This window comes from Peromyscus californicus, unplaced genomic scaffold (genome assembly GCF_007827085.1).
Source record: "Peromyscus californicus insignis strain IS unplaced genomic scaffold, ASM782708v3 Scaffold_5__1_contigs__length_169319896, whole genome shotgun sequence".
Taxonomy (NCBI): Eukaryota; Metazoa; Chordata; class Mammalia; order Rodentia; family Cricetidae; genus Peromyscus; species Peromyscus californicus.
Genome location: NW_026294573.1, coordinates 142,567,260 through 142,583,672, shown reverse-complemented (window position 1 = coordinate 142,583,672; position 16,413 = coordinate 142,567,260). Strand labels below are relative to the sequence as shown.

Genomic DNA, 16,413 nt, shown 5'->3' with positions numbered 1-16,413 from the left:
CGAGTCCAAACTGTTGGGACATGATTTGGATTTAAACTCAAATGGACATTAGACCTCCTCTAATAACAGTTCTTCTTGGTGTTAAAACATGTCCTTGTTATTATTAAAATTTAGAGAAGATAATAAAATTAATTTAATGGTGCTTCTGATTAAAATACTTTCCCTTGGTGATTTAAAACAACCCATTGTGAGTCCAGACAAACGGACTCCTCCCTGACGGTTGCCGTTTCCTCTCTCTTATCACCGCCCACGCTTACTTTCATTTTCTTGCTACAAAATGCTTTAAACACAGAACGACTTTACCGGGAAGCATGTGTCCACATATCCTCATATAATTAATCTGGTCTGTCCCATGTTCCACAACCACTGAACTGCAGGTCGACTGAGATGATAATGTTTACTCTTTTTTTTAATTAAGAGATTTTCTATTCATTTTACATACTAACCACGGATTCCCCTGTCCTCCCTTCTCCCACCCCCCAGCCTTCCCCCCAACCTACCCCCCATTCCTGCCTCCTCCAAGTCAAGGTCTCCCCTGGGGAGTCAGCAGAGCCTGGTACATTCAGCTGAGGCAGGTCCAAGCCCTCCTCCCTGCACCAAGGCTGCACAAAGTGTCTCACCATAGGCACTAGGTTCCAAAAGGCTGGCTTATGCACTAAGGACAGGTCCCAGTCTCACTGCCTGGGGCCCCCCTAAATAGTTCAAGCTAAACAACTGTCTCACTTATCCAAAGGGCCTAGTCTAGTACCATAGGGCTCCTCAGCTATTGGTGCACAGTTCATGTGTTTCCACTAGTTTGGCTAGTTGTCTCTGTACTTTTTCCAGTCAAGGTCTCGATATCTCTTGCTCATAGAATCCCTCCTCTCTCTCATCAACTGGACTCCTGGAGCTCCGCCTGGGACCCGGCCGTGGATCTCTGCATCTGCTTCCATCAGTCACTGGATGAGGGTTCTATCTTGACAGTTAGGGTATTCAGCCATCCGATCACCAGAGTAGGTCAGCTCAGGCACTCTCTCGACCATTGCCAGTAGTCCATGGTGGAGTCATCTTTGTGGATTTCTTGGGACCTCCCTAGCACTCTGCTTCTCCCTATTCCCGTGGTGCCTTCATTTATCATGGTGTCTCTTTCCTTGTTCTCCCACTCTGTCCCTGTTCCAGCTCGAACCTCCCACTTTACTCTTAAACTCATGCAAGACACAGGAAAATGGCACATCTCCTTCGCTTTATTAGAAATCAGATGATTTGCTGGGTCAGAAAAGAAGAGTTATTTAAGAACAGTTTTAGACAATAAAAACTAAAAGGATACTAGGATATTCAATTTAACTCAAACTCCATTGAAGAAGATGCCCTTTTCCTGGGAAGATTTGAGTATCTTACTAAAGTTATGATTTCAAATGATATGGATATTGTCCGGACGTTTAGAGGTCACTTGCTTTTACTGCATTCATATTCTGAGTTAGCTTCCATGGAGTACCAGGGACCACATCTGAGAGCCCTTATAACTAACACTTGTATTTATTGCTTCTTCTGGTATAACTGCTATACAGTTCTGAAAGTTTATGGAGTACAGAAATGCTTTTTGTAGGCTTCCCTGCATCTGAGGTCAACAACTCTTTAACCTCACCCACTAGCACCTCCTCACCAAGAGAAGATAGGGAGAACATGCATAATGATTAAGCCTAGAGTTCCACTCATCAAAATTTGATTATAATAGGTTCAGAAATTTTTCTCTGTTAAAAGTTGCTTGCTTTTGTGACACTGTGACCAAGATAACCTGAGAAAACAAATTAAAGAAGGAGGTATTTTCTTTGGCTCACAGTTTCAGTCCATCACAATGGCGGGGGTGTGGCAAAGCAACTCAGGTCACATCATGGTAGCCAAGAAAATGGGGTCAAAGGATTATAGGAAAAAAACCAAGACAAGCTATCACCATAAAGATGATCCCCTAGTGCCATCCTTCCTCTAACCAGCCTCTCCTCCTTCTCTTCACCAGTTCCCGACAATGCCATAATATTATGAATCCATGGACTAGGTCTCAGACCTCCAGACCCAATCGCTTTGCAACAGTTGCTTCAGCTCTCAACCAAGCCCCAGTATAGGAGGGAATTGGAGACCTGTTCTATTCAAACATTAACATCATGTGGCATAAACCTAGGAAGCATCTATTTAGTCTTTATTATTAAGGAGACAGTGAATCTCTTCTAAGCAAGCAACACACTGAGTGTCCATTCTTGACAAGAGATCTGGCTTAAACACTCTTTTCCCTGTGTCCCAGAGTACTCAAAAGCTTCACAAAGAATCTAGGAGACAGATGGAGCCACAACAAGGCTGGAACACTTCACTCTTTTTTACATAGCGCTTTGCTTGAATTTTGCCTTGATAACGTACTCTACCAAGTAATTACAGGATGACGTGAGTCACAAGATAAACCAAACTCTAAAGGGTTTGGAGGTTGGAGAGATGGCTCCACAGTTAGGAGCACTGACTATTGTCCCAAAGGGTTCAATTCTCAGCACTCACATGGCAGCTCACAACTGTCTATTCCTCCAGTCCTGGGGAATTTGATGTCATCTCCTGGCCTCTTTGAGCACTAGACAGGCATGTAGTGCACAGGCATCTATGCAGGCAAAATATCCATTCACATAAAAAATAAATTTAAAAAAATAAAAATAAAAGGTAAATAAAAAATGAAAAGATTTTTATTGAAAGGATTGAGTAAGAGAATCAATAAAAACATAATTTATGTGGTGACTTTTTAGCTATTGGAATGTGTGCTGTATAGATCTGGGTAAACATAATCAGGGTGGCTTTGCCACAACTGTTTTTAAGATCCAGCAAAAAAAGCTGTGTTATTTTTGAACATTTAGTCTCAAATTAGGAACTAGTAAATGTCCTCCTGTTAAAGTAACATTGGTTATTACTGTGTAGAGAGGATATCCAAAGACTTCAAAGGTGTGACATTTGACAATTACATGCAATTCCCTACCTGACAGCTCTAAGTCACAATTTTATAAGTGGTTTCGTTACACATTGAACTTTTAAAAACCACATTTCATATTTTCATAGACAGCTTTGCTTTTCTGAAAATGTAACTATCCACATGTATAGGCTAAATCCCACCTGTTCCATTCTAATGGATTCTCCTACACTCAACAGTGTTCTTCATATCAGAGAGTGCTTACTGGGATCTTACTGCAATGCAGTTTCCCTGATGGAACAATGTCCTCTGCACTTCTGTTATAGCCAGAGCAGAGCTTTCTGCACTTGTATCACGGCCAGAGCAGTGTTCTCCACATGTCTATTGTGGCATACTCTTGATCACAGCAGTGAACCCCTCTGATGTACATATTTGACTGCCTAGGAGACCCTTGAACACAGAATGCTTCCTATCTGCCTTTTCCCCCAGGATCCCCTTCAGTACCAGGCAGAGAGTGTTAGGAAAACAAATTTAAATAGAATTTCCTACCAAGGAACCAGTGTGTTAAATTCGGTAGCCCTGAGTCCTAGTCGTCACCCACTGGCAAGTCCTTCCAGTCATCTTTTGTTACAAGAACATGTGACCGTGAGATCATATACTAGGTGACTAGTTCAGGTGTCATGGTTGTGATCAAGCTTGGAGATCAGACAGCCTGTGGCTAGTTTCACTTACTATGGGGCTGCAGAACTGCCTCTTTAGACTTCCATGGTACTGTACCACTAATGCTGGTGGTAATCTCCCTAGTTGTTACAGAGATCAATAGTGTGGTACACCTCAACATTGAGTACTGTGCTTGGTGTGTAATGAGTATCTATAGGTATTATTTATAAAATATAAATATGTATTTAAAAATATATAATAATATATAAAATACAGTATCTATCTGTATTACTTATAAAAGACCATAGAGCCATGACTACTTAAGGTTGAGAATGTACCAACAAGGAAACAGATAATGGATAGGAAACTGCTTGCTGGGTCCACACCATTTTAAATTGTGTGTGCTAAGTATTGTTTTCTGGGAATCAAGAAAAGATGTTTGTTGTGTTATTAATAATTGCTATTGGGGCTAGGTATTGGGATAACCTTTATTCACAGCACTCCAGAGGCAGAGACTGGTGAATCTCTGTGAGTTAGAGGCCAGCCTGGTCTATGTGGTGAGTTCCAGGCCAGCCAGAGCTACATAGCAAAACTGTCTCAAGTCTCAATAAATAAATAAATAATGAATAAATAAATAGAAGTTAAGAAAGAAAGAACTGCTACCATATATATTTTTAAACCTGCATACAAGATTAATATCATTATGATTTTTTTTAACTTTTTAGATCATAAGTCTCTAATTTTAGTATGCCTTTGGTAAGTGATAAACCTATAAATCAGGATTAATCCAAACCTAACACTAGTTTAAAATTAACTACTATTAAAACCTAAGCATTAATTGAGAGGGTCTCTTTACTGAACATGGAAAAATTTTTTTAAAAAGAGGATATTTGCCCAAATTAATATTTAGAGCATGTATCTCCTATATTCTAAATGAACATGTGAGCTTCTCTAGTCATAATTTTATTATCGCCATTTTACAGGATAGAGTTTTAATTATGACCTTTCTATCAGGAGAAGCCGTGTGCTTAGGATTAGAAACTCACTGCTCTAACTAGTCTTGTTAAAGAATATGGTTTGATACATTCTGTGCTCCAACTTTTATAAAAACCAGTGAACATTTCTAATAACACTTTTCTAATTTCATGGTTCAATGCACAGTCAGTAAAGATTTAAATAATTCAGAAAGAAAGCCTATTCTCTTTTCTTTATTAGAAGTTTGAGTCAAGCAAATTCTTTGACATTTAATAGGTTTTTAACCCTTTTAATAACTTCTTATAATGAAATTTATTGGCGGTTGTTTTAAAGAAAGGGTTATTATGTTAGCATGAATGGCAGTCAGTAGTTTTTATGATTAGTTTTGAGACTTTGACTCTATATGACTCAAAGTATGTAAAAGCATAAATAGTGAGGAATGGTAATATTAACTAAATCAGGTATACCAAGAAATATAGAGACTGTACATAACTATGTTCATGCAATTATCTAACAGGCTATAAAATTTTGGCAGACAAATATTTGAAACATAATTGTTTTAAAGGAGCTTAAGGTCACTTACAGAGTCAGACACTTTAAAGGAACTGAATGAATTATAATTTTCCTGGACTGATTTTCCCAAGTTATTAATACCATGCTCGACAGGACAAGATTCCTAGCCTTTTCCTATCTGGGTTTCATGCTATTTTAATGTTTTATAATATATTATTAAAAGGATTATTGGATGAGTTCCATAATAAAAGTCTAATTTAAAGCCATACATTTCTTCAAATTTCTAATAAGCTGTAAACGTACAAAAACTGCCCAGGAAGCTCTTTTATGCAGGCAAAGTGTTAATTATGCTCCCTGAGATGTGCTTTTGACCAGGTGCCCTGTGTTGCCAGCGATTTAAGAGCCTCCAGATGAACTTCAGCGTCCCTGTTCTGAACTGATGTGAAGAGGTCAACATGCCACTCATATCTCCATTACTACCAGAATCCCATCCACATTCCAGTGGAAAGGATGAGAACATGAGTTAATAGGGTCTAAATATAGTGTGGAGTATTGTGGTGGCTGGTGCAGGCTGCCGTGAAGATGCAGATCCAGTTCTGGTCAGTAAGCCACCACTCATAGAGCAGACTTTACAATTCCTCATCACTTGCACTTCCAAGCTATTCTTTATGTTTCAATGTCACAGTCCTCAAAAGTATCCTGACACCTTGTGCAGCCTTGGTGCAGCGGGTAGAGGCTTGGACCTGCCTCAACTGAATGTACCAGGCTCTGCTGACTCCCCATAGGAGACCTTGACTTGGAGGAAGTGGGAATGGGGCGTGGGCTGGGGGAAAGGCTGGGGTCGGGAAGAGGAAGGAGGGGGATCTGTGGTTGGTATGTAAAATGAATAGCAAATTTCTTAATAATAATAAAAAAGACACCATTATTCTACCCTGTCTCTAGGCACATTGAAGTTAAGGAGATGTAAACAGGCATCAGCATTGTGGGGTAGGCTTGATACAAGGTAACACTTCTTGTGAACAAAGCACTACCCACACTGTAATACACATACAAAAGGCACAAGACACACAAAAGAACAGCTTCATGACTAATCAGGAGTACCAAGAGCATATCTACAGATTCTTATGGTCAGAGTGATACAACTTTGTAGAAACTACTAATTCACAAGTCTTGGGAAACAGATGGTAGATCACATGGTCCCCTAAATTATTTAGATGAGATACAGCATTTCACCCATGAGCCATTATGTCCTGCCATGAATTGGAAATATGAGAAACACTCATTGGTGATGTAAAGTAAACCTTTGCTACTGCAATTGGCATGTTTCCCTTATTTGTGGGAGCCCTGAAGCCTATTAAAGCTTAGTCAAGCTTGATGATATTGTCAATAGTTTTAAAAATCACATTGGGGGACAATTACTAATTAACCACATTAGTATCACAATGACGCATTCAAAAATGGATTTTCTCAACCCAAGTAAAAAACACTTGATAACTGACGGGTTAAAAGGCATACCCCATAACCCCATGGTGATGTTGCACAGGAGACAGGATATGGCTAGGGTTTGTGAATGAGAAAGATGTACTGTGAATCATAATTCCTTTACATACATTATAGTTTTGTTGAACTGGCTATCAACCAGGTAGGTACCCTTTTAGCCTTGATGGGAGCAGTTTAAAACAGGCTATAAATTCAACTTTCATTGAGGCTGTGTACTTTCTCACAGTGGCCCCTGGGCTCTGTGGCCATAAACTGCCCTACTTATTCCAGAGATAGTCCCCACAGGTGCAACTCTGGTCTGTGTCAACAACTCTCCATGAATTAGAAGTCGTTCAAGACAATAACAAAAATAAAACATCAGCATGAGTCACAACAACAAAGCTAGTTTCAATCTTAGGGAAACACTCTTCTGTCTTAGTTAATCCTTACTTTGAGATACTCGATGCCAAATATTCCATTTTCTTCTCTCCTGATTTCTTTATAAAACTCATCACTATCACACCAACGACACATTCAGCTGTTGCATTGTGTTTCTCAGACCAGAAACTGAGCTGCCCAGAGCAAAGCAGGTTGGCCACTTTCAGTTTGCTGGCAGCCAAGACCAATGCCTGCCACATAGTAGGCATAGTAAGAATTTGAAAAGTCCTCCCTTTTCAAAGGTGGGGGGGGGGGGGAATGTTCAAATAAGTAAGAACTGAGATGGCTGACAGGAAACAGAGGCAGTCTGGTTGGATGAGCAGTACCTCCATGACAGCAGTCCACCTCTATCGGAAAAAGAAAAGTTTTTTTTGTTTGTTTGTTTTGTTTTCTTTTGTTTTTTTGTTTTGTTTTGTTTTTAAAGAGTCATGCTGTGTGCCAGCTAATTTTCTCATCTCTGTGACAAGCACCTTTCACCATCTTTAGGAGGAAAGGTTCCCTTTGGCTCACAGTTTCAGAGAGCATAGTATGTTGTGGCAGGAAAGCATGGCAGGGGTCACAGTGGCTAGGCATTCTTTGGAGACTTAGTCACATGGTGGCTGCCAGGATGTAGGGAGAGCAGACAGGAATTGGAAGTGTGCATCACCATCTAAGGCTTGCCTCCACCAAGCTACCTCAGCCGTTAGTCCTCACTTCCTAAAGATTCTACAGCCGTCAATATGACTCCATGAGCTGACACTCAAGCATGCAAACTGTAAGCCTGAGAGGACATGTCATTTGTAAACCCTAACAGATTGCCCTCTCATTTGTTTGTGCAAGGAATCTGGACATATTTGTGAGGGTAACAAAGAGTCTTCTCTCCCCGTTTGCTCTCTGTAAGAGAAATAGAAGACAAACTCCAGAGAGAAGAGCCAGGGCCCAGCAAAGCCACTGAGAGCATTGGGGTCCCCTGCAGTTACTTGTACCCTTTACTGTCTGCTATTTGGGTCATTTTGTGGGAGAGGCTTTTCAGTTCTTGTAATCCTCATCAGTGATGTTTGTTTCTCACGTGCAAAAACTCTTGAGTAATGAGGGTCCCTTCCATGACTGGGGTTGACCTGGGCTGAGGAAGCAGGAGGGTGAGCACTAGAGAGACCCACAGCATCAGAGTGGACCTGTGTTTCTTGAAGTGGTTTAGAAGTCCCCCAGGGCAGCGGTTCTGGAGAGCATTGTGTGTCAGTGATGTAGCGTCTAGTAAATTGTGTTCCTCCCAGTAGCTACTTGTCCTATTTGCATGTTAGGGTAACATTTCACTGAAAAGAAATTCGAACCCTAGTAGTTTCTAATGTGTTTTGAAAGAAAAGAAAGAATTCAAAATACTAAATTCAAATGCAAATTTGGTTTTGGAAATTTAGAGTTGAAATCAGGTTAATCTAAACTTGAAACTTTATAGATAAAATTATTTTCATTAAGATGTTCTATCCTTCCTAAAACTCATTTTTTCCCATGGGCAGGAGAGATGGCTCAGTGGTTAAGAGCACTGGCTGCTCTTCTAGAGGACCTGGGTTCAATTTCCAGAACCCACATGGAAGCCACAACTGTCTGTAGCTCCAATTCCAGGGGATCTGGCACCTTCACAGATATACATGTAGGCAAAAGACCAATGCACTTAAAATAAAAATAAATAAATCTTTAAAAAAAATAAAGGAAAATTCATTTTTTGTTGATATTCAAAAATACAGTTTGTGTAGTATTTAGGTATTTTGTCTCTTTTGACAATATCAATTTGAACAGTAGGTGTTCAGTGTCAAACACCTAATAGCAAAATGCTGATATTTGTATAAATTATGTACTTACAAATAATAAATGGAACACACAAACAGATTACATTAGGATAATTTACTTAATTTGTTTATACAATAAATAATTAAGCTCTCTCGGAAATGTATTTATGAAAATAATAAATAAAATTTGATTATTACATTTACCCACACATTTGTTCCGGTATACACATTTACATATTAATTGAATCCTTGGTAAAATACATAATCAAATTGAGGACTGAAATAATATCACCATTTACATTCTTCTTGTAGACTCTTAGAGTGTATCATTCCTTAGGAATCAAAACTGAAACTGCTTGACCTTCCAGCCCTAATTAATCATGCAGGGCTTTGTGGACAACCCAAAGCAAGGCTCCAAAGCTTTTTGTTAGCTGCTAAGAATGGTATGTGTTTGATGGTGTACATAAAAGGGGCTGAGAGCAAGCACTTGTCACAGCCAAAGCCACGAGGGTCTTTCATGGCCCTGGGGAAAGCACTCCACAGCGAAGGGTGTCAAATGTTGACAGACAGGGGTGAGCATAAGAGCTTCAGAGATTCTTCATGTTCTCTTGCTGCTGCTGGATCTGGCACAAATCCAGGAGTTGCTTGCATAGACCACAGAATGCAGCAGCTGGTGAGCCATATTAGCAGACAGGGCCTCAGGGCAAGCCCTGCTCCTGAGCTCTGCTCACCAACTGCTGTTCACTTAAACAGCTGGATCTGAGCAAAGAGAGACAAGGTGTCGTTAGAGTTTTATGTGTACAATTGTTTCACTATAGATTGTCTGCTAGAGGCAGAGATAATGATAGCTTTCCAGGCTCCCATATTGGACCAGGAAGGATCCTGATGTTCAAAGAATCAGCAGACAGAAGAATTATGATACATACATAGCTTTGAACACCAATGTTCTGTGTCATTCTAAAGTGCGATTTCAACACCATTAGTCACTATATAGCTAACACTATTACAAGGGTTTCCTGGGGGTAGAGGTATTCCAGTCACACCAAAATAATGTTTTAAAACTATAGTCTTAGGTGGGCAACATGGACCTGTGTTTTTCTTTCCATTTTCAAAGAAAATCAAAGGAATGTGTGTCAAATTTTGTACCTGATGTTTCCCAGTTGAACACTGTCTTCAACCTGAACTCTTCTGGCATAGGAGAAGGAATGTGCCATGCAAGTCAGGAGGTCGATCACAGAGCAGGGCATCAGGCAGAGGGAATGGATAGTGTCTACTTTGCTTTCCTAATTGATCATAATGGAACTTTGGATTTCCGTTAATTGGGAAAAGGCTTTGAAGGAAAGCACATGAAATTCCTCTTCATTGTTATAGTATTCTTCCTCCATTACTTTAACTGGCATTTTTACTCCCATAAGTATGGAAAAGATTGTTGTACAACAGCAGCTAGGAAAATTTAAAGAAACAGATCAGGTTTGCAAAAGAATGAAATCTAGCCCATTCTCAGATCAAGTATATTTCCCAAATGATGAGATAAACAGGAAGTTAAAATACCAACAATATATAACACTTTTAGCTGAGAAAAAATAAGGCTTACTAATCTTTAAAAAGGAGAAAGTGAGAACTATACACATTAGACATTACCTCTAAGTGTTTGAGCACTAGGGCTTAGCAAATGAAATCCCAAAGTGATGGGGAAGTGCTGGGCCATGTCCATGGAGCCAGTGTCGTTAGTGCCACAGTACCTACCCACAGCATCTCCTCATGCCAGTTCAGGAACGGGATGAATACCTGCTATCATGACAATATCTGTGCTGGATTCTTCACAATGGTGAAGAAAATGAATTCTTTAGTCTATAGCCAGTTAGGGTGTATCAGTTAAAATTACCTTTAGCAGTGTACAAAAGATAGTCCTAGTAATGAAAATTTAGCAGAGATGGTCACATTGAAGACCCCCCATACTAGGGAGTTACAATGAATCAAAGATTGGAACCCCTCGTGCTCCTGCTCTCCAGCCACCTTGGAGCACTGCCCATTGGCTCCGACATTTTCTCCAACTCATCATCCATCACTTTCACCAGCAGGAACAAGAATAGAACAGAGAAAAAATTGTCACTACTAAGTGTGACTGTACTACATTATTCACTATGAACTTAAAATATGGTGAATAGCAAAAAACTGCATCTGGCTAGTTCAAATTCTGTATTTGACATTAAGGAGTAACAACCAACCATTGCCTTTCAGGAGGAAACTGGTAATGAAAGAAAGCATTTGTTTACTTGTGTGAGTTTACTAATTATTATTTTCAATAACTAGAATCCATTCACTGTAACCTTCTGCCCATACTAACCATTAGTAATTCACACTGGCTCCCGTGAGAGCGAGGTAACACTCATGCACTTCTGTAGATCAGGAATGTCAAGGTGGTGCTAGGATTCAACTGTGTTATGAGCACATGGGGCCTGCGGAGTTGAGGATGGTCTCCTGCCATGCTTGTCACCCTCTACATGGGACAACTGACTCCTGGGGCAGTGACAAAACTGCTGTCTGCCTGACCTGTATCACTGGGGACACAATGAACCTCTGGGAAAGGCCACTGCTTGGCCATCTACCTCACCATCCTTACTCAATGATCCTTTGCTCCACCGTGGCCAAGGCTACTTCCTCTTTAACAAAGGGACAGGAATATAGACCTACAATAACACAAATTAACATGAGGGGGGAAAACAAGTCTTTTGCAAAACAGTAGAAGAAATTGGTGCTGATAAGGGAGATTAAACCTCTTTAAGGAGCACTCCATTGCCACAAATCCAGAGGCTCTGTATGAAAATCAATTTGGAAATCATAATCCTGTAACACCAGGTTAAAACTACCAGATTTCTGTGTAGATGAGTTAAAATGGGCTCCAAACATGTCACATAGATGTGTGCTTTGAAACCAGAGATGCATGGGAAGAAGAAATTGAGGTATCAAATTGTTCCATATTGTTAGAGAGATGATTAGGTCAAGTCTGACTCTGCTAGCAAATACTTCTAATTTGCTGAGCTAAGAAACGTGTTCTCTAGATACCCAAGTCTGAATGTGTACCCGAGTACTTTACCTGATGCAGGGTTGGGAGAGTGGACTGTGCAGTAGGGCAGAGTTCATTCACAGGCAGCCACTTTTCCATGCCCATGCTTGTCCATGCTCTTCTAAATGCTAAGATGCATAGACGTTCAATACACTTGAGAGCAAGCCTTAGAAACCATAGTTTAAGTCCCCTCTTCTTCGAAAAGCCCATTCTGATTTTGACGGCACCCTCTAAAATGGCAGAGTATCTGTGAACGCTGCATCTCTCCTATAACTGTGGGAGTGCTTCATGAATTATAAGAACTACCTTTAAAGAATTAGAGCAATACAGCTTATTTTTTAAAAAAATGTTGGTTAGACTAGGAAGTTGGGAAACTTGTGGAGCGAACAGACCTAAGCTTCACCAACAGGAAGCCAAAGTGCAGCGATTTGGGGAGTGGGGCCTGCCCAAGAGCTGGAGAACAGCTCCATGACGAAGTGGCCTAATGAGAGCCTGCCAGGAAGGAAGACCAGAGGCTCCGGACCTGCACGGCTGCATTCTCTGTTCTTTGGGATCTAGCTAGTGTTGTGAGATGGCTTGTGTACACTGATGGGAAGTAGTTCCACTGCTATACAAAAGAAACAAAAACAAAGGCCAGGACCAGGTTCCTTAGCCCGCCCTCACATGTTTTTCCAGGTTGTAATGATATTTCAGATGGGTAATTACTAAGCATCTTGTCTATGTGGAATATTTTTGTTATGCAACAACAGATAGCATTAATTAGATTTTTCAGTTCCATGTGTACTTTTAGCTGTCAAGTCCTTCACTGCACATTTGTCCATCTTCTTCTCTCTTGTTCTCTTGTCTTGAGCACTTTTTAACAAGCCCTCTAACAGGAAACTAAACAAGTTACACCAATAAGACCAGTACCTTTTGCCTTAGGTTTGGAACTGCTGGAGAAATGTTCGGTGAAATCCACCATACTCCTCTTACACAATGCATTTGACCTCCAGATAATGATAAGCGCTTCATCCCCCAATGCGTTTAATTTTAATCCTGCCGAGACGAAAGTCATTGCTTGAATTACAAGAGTGAGTCTCGTTAAGGCTGAAAAGCAGTGACCCAGATAACATAATGGATTAATATGGAGACCTTGCAGTTTTAGAGCCTTGCTTTCAAATCTGTCTGCGCAGCCAAGTCACTGCAATAGTCAATCAACTGGTTAATACTGTCTATAAGCATTCTGAGAACAGTAGTTAGGAGAGCATTCTCGCTACTCAATAAAGGATTAAACTGAATCAGGGCACCTGCAGGGAGAGAGTGTCTTGTAGACATGACATGGATGCTGCACCCCTGAAATCTCAACAATATGGTTGCCTAAGCAAGACATGAATGATGGTCACAGCAGTTGGCATGCCAACAAAGATGAAGGAAACTCCACAAGCCCCAACCCTAGATTAGGAGCTGTGGGTAGTCAATGGCTGCTGAGGGAAGAAGGATCAAGTGATAGCCACACTGACAGGTTATCTAATCCCCACTGGTCAGCCCTAAACATATAAAAGCAATGCTAAATGGACTAAGCAGGTTTTATAAACATACACATTTATATATGTGTATATTTATATATGTGTATGTTTATATACATGTATATTATATATAAATATACATATTTTATATGTGTATGTTTATATATGTGTATATATTATATATAATAAATACAGAATGGGGTATGAGAAGAGTTGGGAGAAGGAGGAGTAGAAATGTTGCAAGTACAATGTACTCATGTATGAAACCCTCAAAAATATAAAAAAATATTTAACAGAGAACATTCATTCCCTTATTGTCTCCGCAAACTTCCTTAAATGATCAGAATTAAAATGCAGTGTTTAATGGACGGCTGTGATGCTAAAATCACTAATGATTTTGTAATTTGGATGGCACTCTAACAAGCACCAGCATGTTGACATTTTCATCACATAAATATATACAATGCTATAATGTGTAAATATAAATTAATAAGATGTCTACTTATCAGAACAAAAATATAAGTACAATGAGTTGGTCTTGGTAAATGAAATGTGATGCTGACCAAATTATGAAATTCTTGTTTTGGCTGGTTGGTTGTGGTAATGTGATTAAAACCCAGGTCCTTTCCCATGCCAGTCACGACCTCTACCACTAACGTATATCCAACCTCTACCTTTTGCTATTCTTTGGGGGGTAATGTATATATTAGAATTATTAAACTACAGAGAAAACTACTGTGTGTACAGCTTAATAGGGCATCTTTCCATCTACAGATTAAAGAAAAAGATTTTTTAGCTGGGCATGTTAGTGTGCACAGCACTCAAGAGGCTGAAGAAGGAAGATCATGAATTCCAAGCCAGCCTGGGCTTATGTAGGGAGATCTGTTGTCAAAAAGTCAAAATTTAAAAATAAAAGAAACTTTCAAGAAGCTTGTTTCTGAAAATGTGTCTATTTGTTCATTTATTTTAGATGCAAGATATTGGGACCACCGAAGGAGCTCAGTATGGCTCCCATCCTCAGATGGCAGCCATGAGGCCAAGAGGCCAGCCCCCAGACATCAGACAGCAGGCAAGCCTGATGCAGCACGGTCAGCTGACCACCATCAACCAGTCCCAGCTGAGTGCACAGTTGGGTTTGAACATGGGAGGCAGCAACATTCCCCACAACTCCCCTTCTCCCCCTGGGAGCAAGTCAGCAACGCCTTCGCCCTCTAGCTCAGTGCATGAAGATGAAGGTGATGACACCACCAAGGTATGGTCTGTGCTTGAACTGCCTTTGCACTGTAAGGAGGGCATGTTTACATCTTCCCCTCGAGAAACACTGGTGAGGAGCAGACACCTAGTCAATGAAGCATGAGGTCACAAACTAAATGTACATTTCTATATAACACAAAGGCTATTTTTGCTCTTAGAATGGATGGTCTGCATAGTGAGTAAGGCTAAATAAATTCTGTTGTACTTGACTTCTGCAACCGAGCCTACCTATTGCCTTCCAAAAACATTTTTCTCTGTAGGACCATTTGTTTTCCTTGCGAGGATCACATGTAGCACAGGCTAGCCTCCAACTCCTGAGATGCTGTGTAGCTTAGGAGGACCTTGAAATTCTGATGGCCCTGTTTCCACTTCCTGAGTGCTGGAATTAAAAGTGTGCACCATTGTGGAATGCTGGAGATCCAACTGATGCTGGGCAAGCACCCTGCTAAATTGTCTCTCCAGCCCCATTGCACTGTAAGAAGCGAGTCCTGCGGGGTGTGTGTAGGGAGTGTGAATGGGGCTCAAAATGTGTGTTGGAATGTTGTTAGATGACAGCCTCAGATCACCTGACCCAACTCTTCCACAGAGTAGAAGATGACTTTGCAGAACAGAGACCTGGGCTAATGTTTTGTGGTTCCTTGTAGCTTTATCACTCGATGCCTTTTTTTTAAATCATTTGGGTGGGAAATTGCTTTTCAAATGCCCTTGGAGGGGGAAATTGGGTGAATTTTCCTTTAAATTTCTTTGAAGTTGTTTAAGGAAATTGTTTGTTTAAAATATAATATTTTAAAAAGAGAAAAGAAAAATAAATGACTGCACCAAAACCTTGTAAGTTTTTGCCCCAAAACACCAAACACTCCCTCCCCTCTGCTCCCCTCCCCTCTGCTCCCCTCCCCTCCCCTCCCCTCCCTTCCCTAATTACCAATGAAACCTTGCCCAGATTTATCCTAGTGAGAAGGATGTGTGTCTACCAACTGTGGAAATGTCCACCAGTACACAAATACTGTCTTTCTATTTGCATTCTTTTTTTAAAGATTTACTTTTTTTTTTTTTGATTATGTATAGGCAGTGGGTGGACAATATGCAGGTGAGTACAGGTACCCTAGGAGGCCAGAGGCTCTGGATCTCACAGGGAATGTAGTTACTGGCATCTGTGAGCTGCCTTAGATGCCAGAAAGGTCCTCTGCAGGAGCAGTACAGACTCTTCCCTGCTGAACCCTCCCTCAAGACCCCTGTTTTATTTCTTCAGGAAGCTCCCTAACAAACAGTCAGATGTGACAGCTGCTTTGTTGTCTTCTCACTTTCTTAAGAATTATGTTTGGTAGAAGTTAAACTGCCAACATACTGCTAAAGGCAATGCTATGGGATCTGACCTATGTGACTGACTGCCAGTATCTACACCGAACTCTTAATAGTTCAGATGAATTGTAATCCATAGATTAATTCAATTTACTGACAGCATTGACAGTGCACTGGCAGTCTTTTCTTATTTCTGTACTCTTGATGCCCCAGTATTTGGGAGTTCTTCATCTTGGAACACCTGTACAATTGGCTGCCATAATTGACTCCACTGTGAGGCCCCCTATGATATACAAACCAGCTAACCCAGAGCTCTCACACACCAATTCAGTATTCCCCTGGCTCTTACTCGGGCCAGGGCCAGCCAACAAAGACCCAACCAGAAAGCCCAGAATCTCTTGACACTATGCGAGGCCTTTCCCCAGCTCTCTCAGCATGCCCACACTGGAGCCTGCCAACTCCTGCCCACAAAATTGCCACCACATACTCTGATCCTGTGCTGCCCTGGTCCTGTCTGTCCCTCATAGACTTGGGTCCCTCCCC

At 40.8% G+C, this 16,413-nt stretch overlaps 1 protein-coding gene across 3 annotated transcripts in view; it reads left to right on the top strand.

Moving 5' to 3' along the window:
* Tox (thymocyte selection associated high mobility group box) overlaps positions 1-16,413 on the top strand; it is a 313,402-nt gene that overhangs the window by 244,391 nt on the left and 52,598 nt on the right. For all 3 annotated transcript variants that reach the window (XM_052718877.1, XM_052718876.1, XM_052718878.1), the window contains one exon: positions 14,288-14,569. In XM_052718877.1, the coding sequence (XP_052574837.1) occupies positions 14,288-14,569 (282 nt within the window). The remainder of the gene's footprint in view (positions 1-14,287; positions 14,570-16,413) is intronic.